The 12,822-nt window shown below is 44.6% G+C and overlaps 1 protein-coding gene across 1 annotated transcript in view; it reads right to left on the bottom strand.

The window, feature by feature from the left end:
* Positions 1 to 12,822, bottom strand: part of FBRSL1 (fibrosin like 1) — a 550,180-nt gene that overhangs the window by 23,233 nt on the left and 514,125 nt on the right. The window contains exons 8-9 of the mRNA XM_082007705.1: positions 5,237 to 5,633; positions 3,398 to 3,651 (exon numbers count right to left, since the gene is read on the bottom strand). Of these exons, the coding sequence (XP_081863831.1) occupies positions 3,398 to 3,651; positions 5,237 to 5,633 (651 nt within the window). The remainder of the gene's footprint in view (positions 1 to 3,397; positions 3,652 to 5,236; positions 5,634 to 12,822) is intronic.

Here is a 12,822-nt window from a genome sequence, read left to right as displayed (position 1 = left end):
TCCACCATATGACATGTGGCCTCTTCTCAGCATCCTCCTCTGGAAGAACCAACTTGTACTGAACTTGAATGTGGTTTAGGGCAGTGGAAGATACCAGCACTTTAGAAATTATGTGACTGAGGACAATTAGGACCAATGTCCACTTCCCCATAAATGTCTGCTGGTATCAATCAAATCTACCTGTGATTTTGCCTAAGAACTTCAAAGAGGAATCAGCACCCAATATGTTAGATGTCTTCTGAGCTGACATCAACGTGTGTTATCAGCTGTGGATGACATACACCCATTCCTGACTGACCTACTTGCTACTGAACTTACATGAACTTTTTTAGTGTAACACCTCTTTTAAACTACACCACTGAATATAAAGGGGCAAAAGAATACATGCACTTTCAAGTTTTACTTCATGTTATGCATGCATTTATTTACTTAAATTTTTTAAAGTAACATTGGAAATGTCTCAATCAATCACTTTCTTAAGTGACATGGTTAAGATCTTTAAAACCAGGCACTCTAATGGGGAATTTCAAGGTCTCTGCTATGGCTTTGAAGCCTACATCCTATTGAAAGTCATTGTTGAAAGCAAGTTTTGGGTACCTAAGTAATTTTCTTTTCTAGTAATAAATGTACTGCTAAGAGCAGGTACTGTGTGTACTGCTACAATCTTTATAATAAGTAATACAAAAGCAGAAAGTACATATACTTGTGATACTGAAGCCTAAGGCACTGGAGAAAAAAAGTCTATAATGGGTTCTCCTTGGAGCCAGCAAACAAGAAAAAAAAAGCTAGGCTGAAAGCACTTACGTCCAAAACCTAACCTCTTTAGAGAATACGAGTACGATTTCATGTGTGTTTACGCATTTAAATCTGGCATGACTTAAAGAAAATGAATCCTTCTGTTAGCATCAAGATAATCCACTTTTCTGGAGGGAGAGATAAAAGCAACTTGGCAGTTGTAAGTGCTCTGATATCCAATTTCTTTAAGAGACTTGAAGTCAGACTGATAGATTTGCAGCTGGCTCCAGCCCATAGCCCTGTACCACAACTTTGGCCTTTGTCAGGAAAAGAAAAGGCCTGGGCATGTTTGGAGAAGCTGTGTGGCACTTGGAGCAGTGGCTGCTTCATAGTAAGTATGGGATTGCCAAGAAATAACCCAGCTTTGTGAGGGGGTCTGGGCAGTGTTAGGATCAGAACTAAGTTCTTGTGCCTACCAGTGACGCCTCGTCCCACAGGTCCGGCCATGTAACACCACAACTAGGAGCAGAGTAACTGAGCAGCCCTTTGAATGCCCAAACAGTACTGCTCTGTGTGCGCAGATGAGGTGAGCACGGCAGAAAAAGGTCGATCCTGCTAATGTTGCTAGGTACTCTCATGTTCAGAAGAGAAGACACAAAACCCACTGTTTCCTCTGTCTATCCTACATCAGGGCCAGCCTTGGCGCCCTTGAGTAGAGGGCAGCAGCCCACACGAGGGTTGCTTCTAAGTTACTTGTATAAGCTTTAGGTTTCGTAAGGAAGAAATGCCACCAGAAGTGAATTCTTGTTATTCAGAGACCTGAATTTGTACCATCAGTGAATGCAGGAGCTCTGAGCTCTGCTTCTCTTCTCGGTAACAGCAACAAGTGTGCCAAAGTAAATTTAAAGGAAGAGCACATTTTCCTCCAAGGAGGGAGGAGAGATGACAAAAAGGAGACTTCAAAGGGCCATACCCCCTCTGATGGCTTTTCTAAGCTGGTGCTTTTACTGAGAGCACACATGCACTCCAACGGCACAGCAAGGACTATGCTGCTAGCAGCAGTTGGATCCTAGTTCTTCAGGGCTGCACAGCAATAGTGTTTGCTTTTAAGAAACTTCTACGTGAATGACAACAGAAGCTCCTGGCTATGCAGCACTCTGTATCGATTTTATGACGTGCCAGTTTGCAGGCATTTCAGATAATGCAGACAAGAGGCATTACACTGTCTGCAGGGTTAGACGCCCAGACCTTTCCCTCCACTAACTTAGGCTTCTCCTGCTTCAATTGCAGGAGAAATCCTTTTAGTAGGAGCAAGACTGTTACTGTTTCCTGGCAAGCTGCTGAATGTGAATAGGTCACTTGATCTTGCACCTCCTGAAGTTAATGGTGAAAACATACTTGCTTTCAGTGACTGCAATATCATGCTTTTAGTGAGCACATTGCTATTTCCTTTTGCAATACTTTCAGTGCCTCCATCACAGTAGTCCTTTGCCTCAGACAGGGCAAGCAATGAATAGGTCTCCCACAGCGCTGCCAACATCTTCCCAGCCACGTGGTTGAAATTCTAGATGGTGCCAGGGCCTGTGAAAGCCAGCAGCTTTAGCCTATGTGGTCCTGCTTCTGGCTGGGAACTCACAACACTTTTGTCTATCATCATTCTGAGAGCTCGCTTTGGACCAATTCACATTTTTCTTTCATTTAAAGAAGTAGTTACAGGTAATGGGACATTATTTAGCTCCTGGAAGAAAAAAAGGGGACAGACGGCCATCAGATTTTTCCGCAGCAAATCTGCCCTCTCCTTATTCCTTTAACTGGCTTCACAGGAAACAGAGGGCACGCTTTTGCAAAATGCTTGTCCTGTTTAATCCCTGCTGAGCTAGTTGTGGAGTCAAATGCCAGATCAAAAGGAGGCCCCAGCAAGTGAAAGTTGCAGGGAAGTCTCCAGCTGCCAGGGTCTCTTCCAGGGACAGCTGTAGGCTAATGGGTAAGCTATAAACAGGGCATTTAGGGCAGAAGTGACAATAGAATGGGGGCCAGTGTGAACAAAGGAAACTTTAAAAGGATGCAAAGACAGCGAGAGCTGAACAGCAGACCTTGTCCTCTGCGCTGTCTCTGCCTCAGACAGAAAGGCCAAGCAGCTGTGGGCACATAGACAGCTTGTGCTGCCACAGGCAGAGGATCCTGCTTGTTGAAGGATCAGAGTGGGGGATAAGTGTTCAGTTAGAACAACCTTCTGAGACAATTAGAAACTTTTTTTTTGGTCAGTTCTAACAGCAGCAGCTTTCACAGAATCATTAAGGTTCAAGTGGGGAGAAAGAAGGGGAGAATGGCAAACTGTACATCAGTCCTCTGTTAATCTAAAAAAATGTTTCATGACTGTGGAATGCCACGCTGGACAACTCATTCCCTAAAAAGATTTTTTTTGAAAAATTTGTTTTGAAGACTTCTTAGAGGAAGCTACAGTGCTGTCTCTGCAATCCCTCATCTCGTAAAGCACGTCCAGGTCTCCTACCTGTTTCACGAGCGCTCTCACAGTTCCGGCACACACTGCCCATGGAGGGGTCCGTGTCACTTTATTTTACCTGCCCACCAGCCAGCCCATCTCTCAACACCCTCCAGTGCATGCACGGCAGATCAGCCCTGGAAGAAGAAGGGAACCTACCCGCAGGGTGCCCTGGTATCACGAGGCTGTTGGTAGGTAACGCTGGTGGAGGTGGCAGCGTGGGTGGGGTGGCAAACATGGCCGGATGGTGCTGGTGTTGGGTCTGCGATCTGAGAGAGAAGTGCGAGGTAGCAAGATTAGAGATGGAGAGGGGCAGAGCCGGGCCGGAGGAATGGTGCGGAGGAATCTGGGGAGAGAGGGGAAGGTGTTTCGGGAGGCTGATGCTTGTTGCACTGCTAGCACTGCTGCTCCGGCTGCAGAGAGAAAAAGATGGGGAGAAGAGGGGGGAGAGAGACAGAGAGAGAAAAAGAAAGCGTGTGTTACAATAAAAGATTGAAACAGTGCAAGAAACACACTACCAGAAACAACGCAACTATGTAACACTGATATCCCCAAGCTTAGGTTTTTGGTTTTTTTAATGGCAGTGGAGACAGTAATGCATCGTAAGGAACTTCACCAACAGGGCAGGGTAAGGCTTGGGCTCTCTGGAGTGACACTTCCTCTGGCGCTTGGGTAGGTTACAATCCTCAGAGCTAGCTGTGAGATACTGATGAAGGCCACAGAGGCATCTGGATTTTGCACCTTTATTTAGCCTCTGATGACCTTGCAGTGGCCACGTGTGTCCTTGTGGTCATGCGCGCAATTACTCTAAGTCCTTTTTCTGTTGCTCTGGGTGCACAGTTGCATAGCATGAGTGACTTTGGGACCAAGCTGTATCTGCTGTGCATGCTGTGTAGTTATATTCACACAAGCATGCACACACATACCATGTTAATAAATTATTCTCATAATAATTCTGTATTTTAAATCTTTTTCTATTATTATAACTCCACTGCAAGTGATCTAAGTTTTGTGGGGTGAAAGGCAGTATCGCTGCAGTTACTATTTAGTGTAATTCCCACAATACCAGTATTTGTTGCAATCTAAACCTCTGAGATACCTTGAATAGTTTGAAATATTATTAATCATTTATACTGTGGTTGCATTTACAGGGTCAAACCACAAGAGAGCTTAAGTATGCAGGATACTATGAAACACGCATTAATGGCAGCTCTCTGTATTCATATTTTGACCATTATGCAGCCAAATATTATGTTTTAAATTGGTCTTCTCATCTTGTTTAACTCTCCTAGTTCTGGTTTGGGAGGCAAGGCATGTTTTCTGTACCAGCAAAAAGACTATAGAGGTTCCAGTTGACTAGCTAACTCTTCTCCCTGGAAACTCTTTTTCTGTACCACTTTCATCCATCCTACTTACTGGATGGAGGCAATTTAAACAGTGAAGCTAAGCTGCCTGCTTGATCTGACCATGTCAGATTGAAGCAGATTTCTCAGCTTACATGGGAGTCCTGTTCTAAGCAGCACAGTGTTTTCCAAGATACATATCCCTCTTTCAATGCTGCTGAACCAACACAATTGTGAAAACCATCAACAAACCTCCTACTTCAACAGGAGTCTTTCCGAATGTGAAACAAGGACATTGCTCAAACTCCAACCACCTTGAATTTCTAAGCTAGAACTGTCCGGCTCAAACAAGACAGTGCAAAACTCCACTAGAAACTAGACCTAAAGGAACTTTACCCCACAGTTACACACGCCTTTCTCCCAGAAAATGGGAGAAATCATGTTTATCACCATGTTTCAAATGCAGCTGTCCACCACTGCTGGAAAAACCAGCCTGTGGAGTCAGCACAGAAAGTCCAATAACCAAAACATGGAGCATCTTATCTGGACAGTAAAAGAGCACTCTTGTCTCATCTCCCAGCAATTTCCACCCCTTTTGAAACAAGCTTTATCCCGGCAGTGGCATAAAAATGACACGAGCGTCCCTTTTCCCTACCTGATATTATTAAGTCCGTTGTGGGCCACCTGATGATGCACTTGGTAATTGAGAGGTGGGGGGATGTGGCTCGGAGGCTGGGTCCGAAGCTCAGGTATTAACTGAGGCTGCGACTGCGGCCGAGGTTGAGGTTGTGACTGTGGCCGAGGCTGCGGCTGAGGCGTGAGCCTTGGTGGTGCTGGTGCTGAAATCACTGGCTCCTTCTTCAATAGCGGGCTTGCTCTGGCGCTCGACGTGGGCGCTGAGGAAGTAGAAGTCACAACGGCAGCTACTGGCTGGGGGCTGGGGATAGGCAGGGCGAAGGGCACGTCGGTGCTCAGTTCCCGGCTCCGCTCTAGCCCAGACACCTTTGGGACATTGGCTGCTTTTGCTTCTGGCTTGTCATTCAACGTTGGACCTTATGGAGCAACAAGAGAAAGAACAAAGCACATGCTGAAAGGTCTGCATTGGTTTCTCTGTTCAGTAGAACATATGCCTGAGAAAAAACAAGTCATGTTTCAGCTGGTGGGAGCATCGTGGGAGCACTGCTGCTACAAAATGGATGCATGTTTCTGTGTCTGTCCTTCCGCTGTCCTTGCCTGGCCAGTCTACAGTACTTTTTAACATGTGTGTAAGAGACTTAGCTGTCACTAAATGAATGCATACTGCAAAGAACATACAGCTTTGCGACTTCTACAGACTCTCAAGGTTACCTACGGTAGGAATGTGAATGTGTCTCAAGTTACTGCTCCAGTATTTCCTGCTCAATGTAAGTTTTAAGGCTGATAATGAACTCATGAACACAAGCCTGATCATTATGACACTTATTTTCTCAACGCTCTTTCAAGGTAGTCTACGTTGTGTTTAGGCTCAACTCCAGCTACAATGCACTGTGACCCAAGCACTAATCATTAATGATAACCTCACCTGGCTTCTAGGGAGGAGGCTACCTGGGATCTTTGTGTAACAAAGGATGGAACAGTTCTGCAGCGAAGCTGTGATGTTGCCATTCCCTGGCCACACTCATGTGTGGAAGAACAGAACAAAGGCGGCTGGAAAAATCCAGTCAGAAGTGCACTGAGCACCCAAGTGTAGTCCTGCTCACTCTAAGTATTGCACACACCTGTATGCACAGCATGTCAAAACTATCAGGAATGGTGTGACCCTGCGAAATGCACCTACGGTGAGAATTCCGTATGGAGTTACTCCTTCTACAATGCCAAGTATTTCCTTTTTTCCCAATTAAGCTCAACAAAGCAGCCCAAAGGGTTAAAGGCTGGAAAGGAAATGGTAAAAGGGAGGAAAGGAGCAATATTTCAGATCAAGCAGTATCCAAAAGGTCAAAGACAACCAAAAGGAGCAACATTCAACTCCCACTGTACTTCCCTTTTTGACGTAATCTGTGTATCCTTGAGTGCACACATACTCTCAATTACAAGAAAGGGTGTTCAAGGGTTATGAGAAGTAGTGTTGTCCATGTGTTTCACATGCACACACCCCACCGTCCACACACAGCACTTCTAACTGACTTGTAGGATACATGCTTTTATTATCCACCAGAGCGTGTTGGGGGCTGTTTGCGTTTAGCTGACTTGCAGACATGCAAGAGATGCTACCTACACTCCTTAACATGCTCCCAACACCCTCATGAACAAATTCCACCTTTGAAATTTTCCTGTCTCATCAAAGGACTGATCCAGTTCCTGATGTAGGAGGTGTGGAAATAACACACAACACACTGCGCGCTCTAATTCTGGCCACGCAGACACTCCAACTAGGCGTTTGTGAACGCAGCCTATGCAAGGCCAGAGTCCTCACTGCCGCAGCTTTGACGACTTGACCACCCCCATGCCGGCATTAGATGAGAGGAGGACAGTGATGAGTCAGAGCCTGTAGCATACCAGCTCATTTTCTGTACAGAAAATGCCCACGTGGTGATGGCATCTCCTTCCTTGAGACAAAAGGCTGCTCCCCCCACTGCTTCTAGCTCACCATTGCACCATTTGCTTCATCAATGACTCAATCAATCCATGTATATATTCAGAATGTGAAAAGAGAACGAATGGAAACATAGGAACTACATCAGCTGAAGATCATAGAATCTTTGGGTTGGAAGGGACCTTTTAAGGCCGTCTAGTCCAACCCCCCTGCAATGAGCAGGGACATCTGCCAACTCTGTCAGGTTGCTCAGAGCCCCATCCAGCCTGACCTGGAATGTTTCCAGGGATGGGGCATCTACCACCTCTGTGGGCAACCTGTGCCAGGGTTTTACCACCCTCATTGTGAAACATTTCTTCCTTATACCTAGTTTAAACCTAAAGAAGAAATTTTAAAAGATATGTGAGGACTCATGAATAACAGGAACAGATGTGTTTCCAAACACCAGTGCTTTGGCCGGAAGCAAGTACGATCAACCCTGTACTTTTCAGCACCTTGTAACATCTTTACAGGTTTGACACAATGTCTGGAGGTCCTAAATTATTCCCTACAACAAATATAAAGCTAACACTGATTTCAGTGACTTTGTTTTTTCGAATATGAATTTATGCATCACAGGCACCCTCATTTTGAAGATGTAACTAGACTTGGTTCCAATGTTATTTAGAGTGACAAAGAATTTATTTCTAAAATCAAATTCTCAATGCTCTTTTGCACTGTTATTTTTTATAATGCCACCTATGTTTATAAATTTTCCTCAGATTTTATTACTAACAATTGAAAAAATGTCACTGACTAGTCAAGCCATGGGTCCTCACACTGTGCATTTTGGAGGAAAGTGTACTCACAGCTGTAGGTCCCACTGTTTTTCAGGAGCTACCCATTAAAAGCAGTTGGGTTTCATTCCTGACCATAGGTTTCCTGCGAGCCTATTAGCGCTTTCCATCCAACAGGCCTCCTCCTACAGAGTTAAACTTCATATTGTGTAATTATAGGCAATGTAGACTAATGGTGTATATTCAGAACACACCGGCACCACAAAAGTTAGTTGAGTAAAAAGTCAATTAGATCCAAAACAAATCAATAAAGTCCCACATTAAAAGCAGCTGTTTGACCAGTTTTATGTACAGCTATTGATTCCCTGTGGTTTCAGCGTTAGTTCCCATTTGCAATTTTCTCAAAGCAAAAGCTCATGCTCCCTTGCTGACTGAATTGACCAGCCAGCCTGGTTGTATTAGTTAGTACTAGGGGTACATGACTGATTTCTGCTGCCAACTTGCATCTCGCAGGTTGCAGCACTGAAATGTTTTTGTCTTTCATTCTCAACAACAGTGAAAATACCCAGATGCTTCCCCTCTCCCCAGAAAGGCTACAGGCATGAGTGTGAGTACCTTCTCTCCTTTTGTAGCCACGTTGAGCAAAAGCAGAAGCATTGAGAAAGGAGAGATATGGCGTGAATTCGTGGGGAAGCATGGAGAAGCATGTGGGAGACAGCAAAATCCCCAAGCCTTCCCAGCCACCACATGGGAAAGATGGTGGGAGAATCGTGGTGTTCTGGTGACTTTGCTGTTTCCCCTTTAGATGGTTGCAATGCAGTACTAGAGAGAGAAGCTGCTTCATGTGGCTGACTTGAGAGTCAACTGCATGGGTGAAGGGAAGGGAACCCCACGGTGAACAAAAACAGGACAAACCATGGGGAGAAATTACAGGAAGACAGTGATGTCAGGCACTGGGACCTGCCTGATGGGTGAAACCCAACCTTCTGAAAAGAAAACTTTTCTCACATCTAGGTGTTTCACTAAAGTCTCTGGTAAAATAGATTTGAAAAAAATGGAAAGCAGGTGCCCAAACGGAAATACGTATGTCTCATCCATATGTCTCACTACTCCTAGAAAACACAAAAGGCACTTCTAAGCAAAGACTTAAGAGCCTTCACTTCAGCTAACTCCATGGAGTGCCATCCCATGACTTACTTGCACTCTGACATTGAAGAACATACACATGTCCTGGTTTCTTTCTTTCTTTTAACACTGTTCTACCAACGCTTACTTTTACCTGTTCAGTGCCTGTTTCCAATACCCAGTCACTAGCTAACCATACTCCAGAGGTCTCCAGAAACGTGACAATTTTGAGGCCATTGTCTCTGTGCAGCCAAAGAAACAATGAACTTTGAAGGCTATAACAACCTGCTTTCTTAGGTACTTAACAAGATTCTTATCATGATACCTATCACAAAAATCTCCAATTCAAGACTTTCCTCTCCATTCACGTGAAAGTCTCTGACCCACCTTCCCTGAAATCCCTCAGAAAGTTAATGTTAATGATTTTAATGAGAGATGTTGCCCATTCTGCTCAGGATCTCAAACTCTGCAGTTTCTCTTGTAGGCTGCTCAAATGTCCCTTCTAAGGGAACTACACTCTTGCATGCCCAAGTTCCCTCCAGTCCACCAGGCTGAGTGCTGGCCACATATGGAAACATCCCAAGGAAAAAAACCCTGAATATTCCTTTTTGTGCAAGCTGGATCATGTTTCACCAAGATCCTTTCAGAAATTTCTGTACTTTGGCTCCTAATCTAGTCCTTCTGAGCAGGTGGACCTGCAGAGCTGAGCACAACCGCCCCGACAAAAAGCACAGACCCACCAAGACCACACCACAATGTTCTAGAGGCAAAAATGTGTTTATTTTTACCAAGTCCTAGAGTAATTTTCATGCTTAATGATAACAGGCTGAGCCAATTTGCCTAAGACTTGACAGTCAGCTCCAATAATTCAACCTTAATTAAACCTGAACGCATGTCAGTTCAGCTCGTCCCTTCACAGGAAATCTGACATTTGCAATGATTCATGTTTCAGCCATGCTCTGGGAAGGCTGGATCACATCTGCCATTCTCCACCATACAGAGCGCTACCCCTTTTCAGCATGCCAACTTTGTTTATTCTCTAACCAAACACTTTGGACTTCTTTCACTGAGAGGTTTTCTTAAATGAACAGACAGTGAAACATGTCTTGATCTCACAGGGATGAATGATGACTGAGTGCAAGAAGGAAGAAAGGACTGAAACTGCTCTAACAAGAAAAATAACAATAATCTGGGATTAGTAATTCTTGCCTCCTTGATCAACTAATTTTTCATTTGGAGTATTGCAAAATTTTAACCTCCCTGTGTCTTGGGCTACATCCCATTCCAATTTAACCTGGTGAAGATGAAAACATTCAACAACTTTTAAAAGCACATAGCTTTAGCCACTGCTGCTGGAAATCTGTAGAAACAAGAGCTGAAGTTTAAGGGAAACCCCAAAGTCAACTACAGTTGAATTTGCTGCAAGAAGTGTGTTTCGGAAGGAGTTACCTGAACCTGAAAGACCATCAGCATGGATCCAGTAAGAAACTTCAGTGAATTTAAAATCTGTGACTGGAGTAAACACGCACTGCCCATCCCCATGGCTGCACAGGGTGACATGCTTGCCAGTGTGTAATGACACAGCATTGCAGGCTAAATACAATACAGAAAGTCCCAGACACAAATTAAACCTTTCTGTTACAGGAATTTGCTTTCAAGCTGATTAAGAGTAGCTCAAGTGCAAGGGATTAAACATGTAAAGACTGCTTTGAGAACTCCAATAAGCAGTTGCTGTGTTATACAAACACTACTTAGGGCAACAAGCAGTTCCAGCCCTGCCTCTTACTCTTTGCAAGCTGCTGGTTGCCGCTGAAAGGGGACTGTCAACACATGTACAATGTGATTGGAAATAATCTAATCTTGCTTGCACGCCTTTCCTTTGTCTCTTGAAAAAAAGAAAAGTGGAGTCATTCAGACGTCTTTCTGCAGTCTCCCTTGTTGTATTCAAAGAGCAAGGGTGATGGGGTGATGTGAGAAAGAAATTCCTCTCCTACATCCATCAATGACATCTCTACCAATGGCAATTTCCCAAAAAATGCAACAACCACCATCTGCAGCCTATCTATTCACCCTGTACACATCCTTGAAAACGGACATAGGTCAGGCTTGCTATGATGAACCCTGCTCCATATTACAATCCCAGCAAGAAATGCCACAAAATCATCACCACAGGAATTACAGGGACATATGCGTCAAGAAGCTGAGTATTTCAGAGTTGGTTGATGAGTCCCAGAGACGAGTTTTGAACCATCAGCATGGGGAATGAATACAGAAGAGCATGATTTTACAGCAGTAGGTCAAAACAAAGAAATAACTAAAGGAGTGTATTCAATAAACTTCAGCAAACCTTTTTTTTTAAATTGAGCTTTTAGAGTGCTACATAATGTATTGTGGATATGCAACATATATAAACACGAGAGAATAAAGCATTTTGCATTGGCAATGATAGCACTGATGATGGTAGAGTGCTTACAAGTGAAAATCAATATGTAAATGCTATTCTTTATCCTCAGCTGGCTTTTGCTTTTATATGGATGGCTTTTTCATTGCATTTTAGGACGGTAGCACTATTTAAGACATTAGACGATTAGCTCGGTCTGCAAAGGTAAGGCAAGCAGAGCTACAACACAGAAGCTATCCAACATACGGGGCACCAAACTCCTCCACCCATTTTAATGCAAATCAGCTTAAGGTAAGGAATAAGACTTGGGACTTGCACATAAAACCAGTGTCTGGAAGGCTCCATGGTGTGTAACGTGAACCATTTTTAACATTACTGCGAAGCGAATGCCAAATTTCCATCCTGACAGCGGCACACAACACACGCTAGGTCACGTCAAAACTTGTTCTTCTGTGACACGGGCTCCTCAGAACATCATAGGTCTCTGGTGAATTCTCCACAAATAGCGTTTTCTCCCAGAGGAAGGTGTAAGCACAAGCCCTCACGCCTGGCTCTGCCTCCTCCACGCCTGGGGGAGCAGGTCTTTGTTCATGGCGCTGCTCGCCCAGCCCATCACCGAGACCGAGCACTGCCACGGCTTTCAGCAGGAGCTCCTTCCGCAACCCGGTCTGGATTCGGCCCCTATCACTCAGTTCATTTGTACAGAGCTGTCTGTCAAGTCAAATCGTCTTGCCGCAATCTGAAACACCCTCCGAAGAGCTGCCACTATCAATTACTGTCCCAGACAGCCTTGACTATCAGGAAGAGAACTGGAGCGAGCACTTGCCAGTTTTAATAAACTGTGTTGCCCAAGTCATTTAACCTGCTAGATTGCTATATGCTGGGGCTGTAACAAGCCTTCAGCTTTTCAACCTAGAAGAAAGCAACAGTGGCAAAAAGCTGTCAGCTTGGTCCTCAGAATTAACTTCTAAGGGTGTCTTTTTCCCACCCTTTTCCTTTCCCAAGCACCCAAGTTTAAAAGTAAAATATCTTCAAGTCATTTTCGTAATGTCATGACAAGGAAAGCATCTCACGTTTTTAACACAAAGCCAGTGACTCTTGAGAGTGAAGGGTTGACAAGCTCCACAATTTTCATGTCAGGAGTGCACCTGAGCCGAGAGAGCTCCTCTCTCCTCTTACACCCACATGGACACGTCCTGTGGGCACTCCCCAGCACCGGCTCTGTCCCTGTATCGGTCACCACCACCCCAGCGATGCTGACACAGCCGAGGGCTTCAGGATGCCCTCACCACCTCCAGGGCTCTGCACCCACCCACCACTCCAGCTGGTTAGAGTTTCTCACCCAACTGAAAACTCAAGCGCATCAA

This window comes from Phaethon aethereus (genome assembly GCF_964289735.1).
Source record: "Phaethon aethereus genome assembly, chromosome: 17".
NCBI lineage: Eukaryota > Metazoa > Chordata > Aves > Phaethontiformes > Phaethontidae > Phaethon > Phaethon aethereus.
This window is presented reverse-complemented; position numbering and strand designations above follow the sequence as displayed.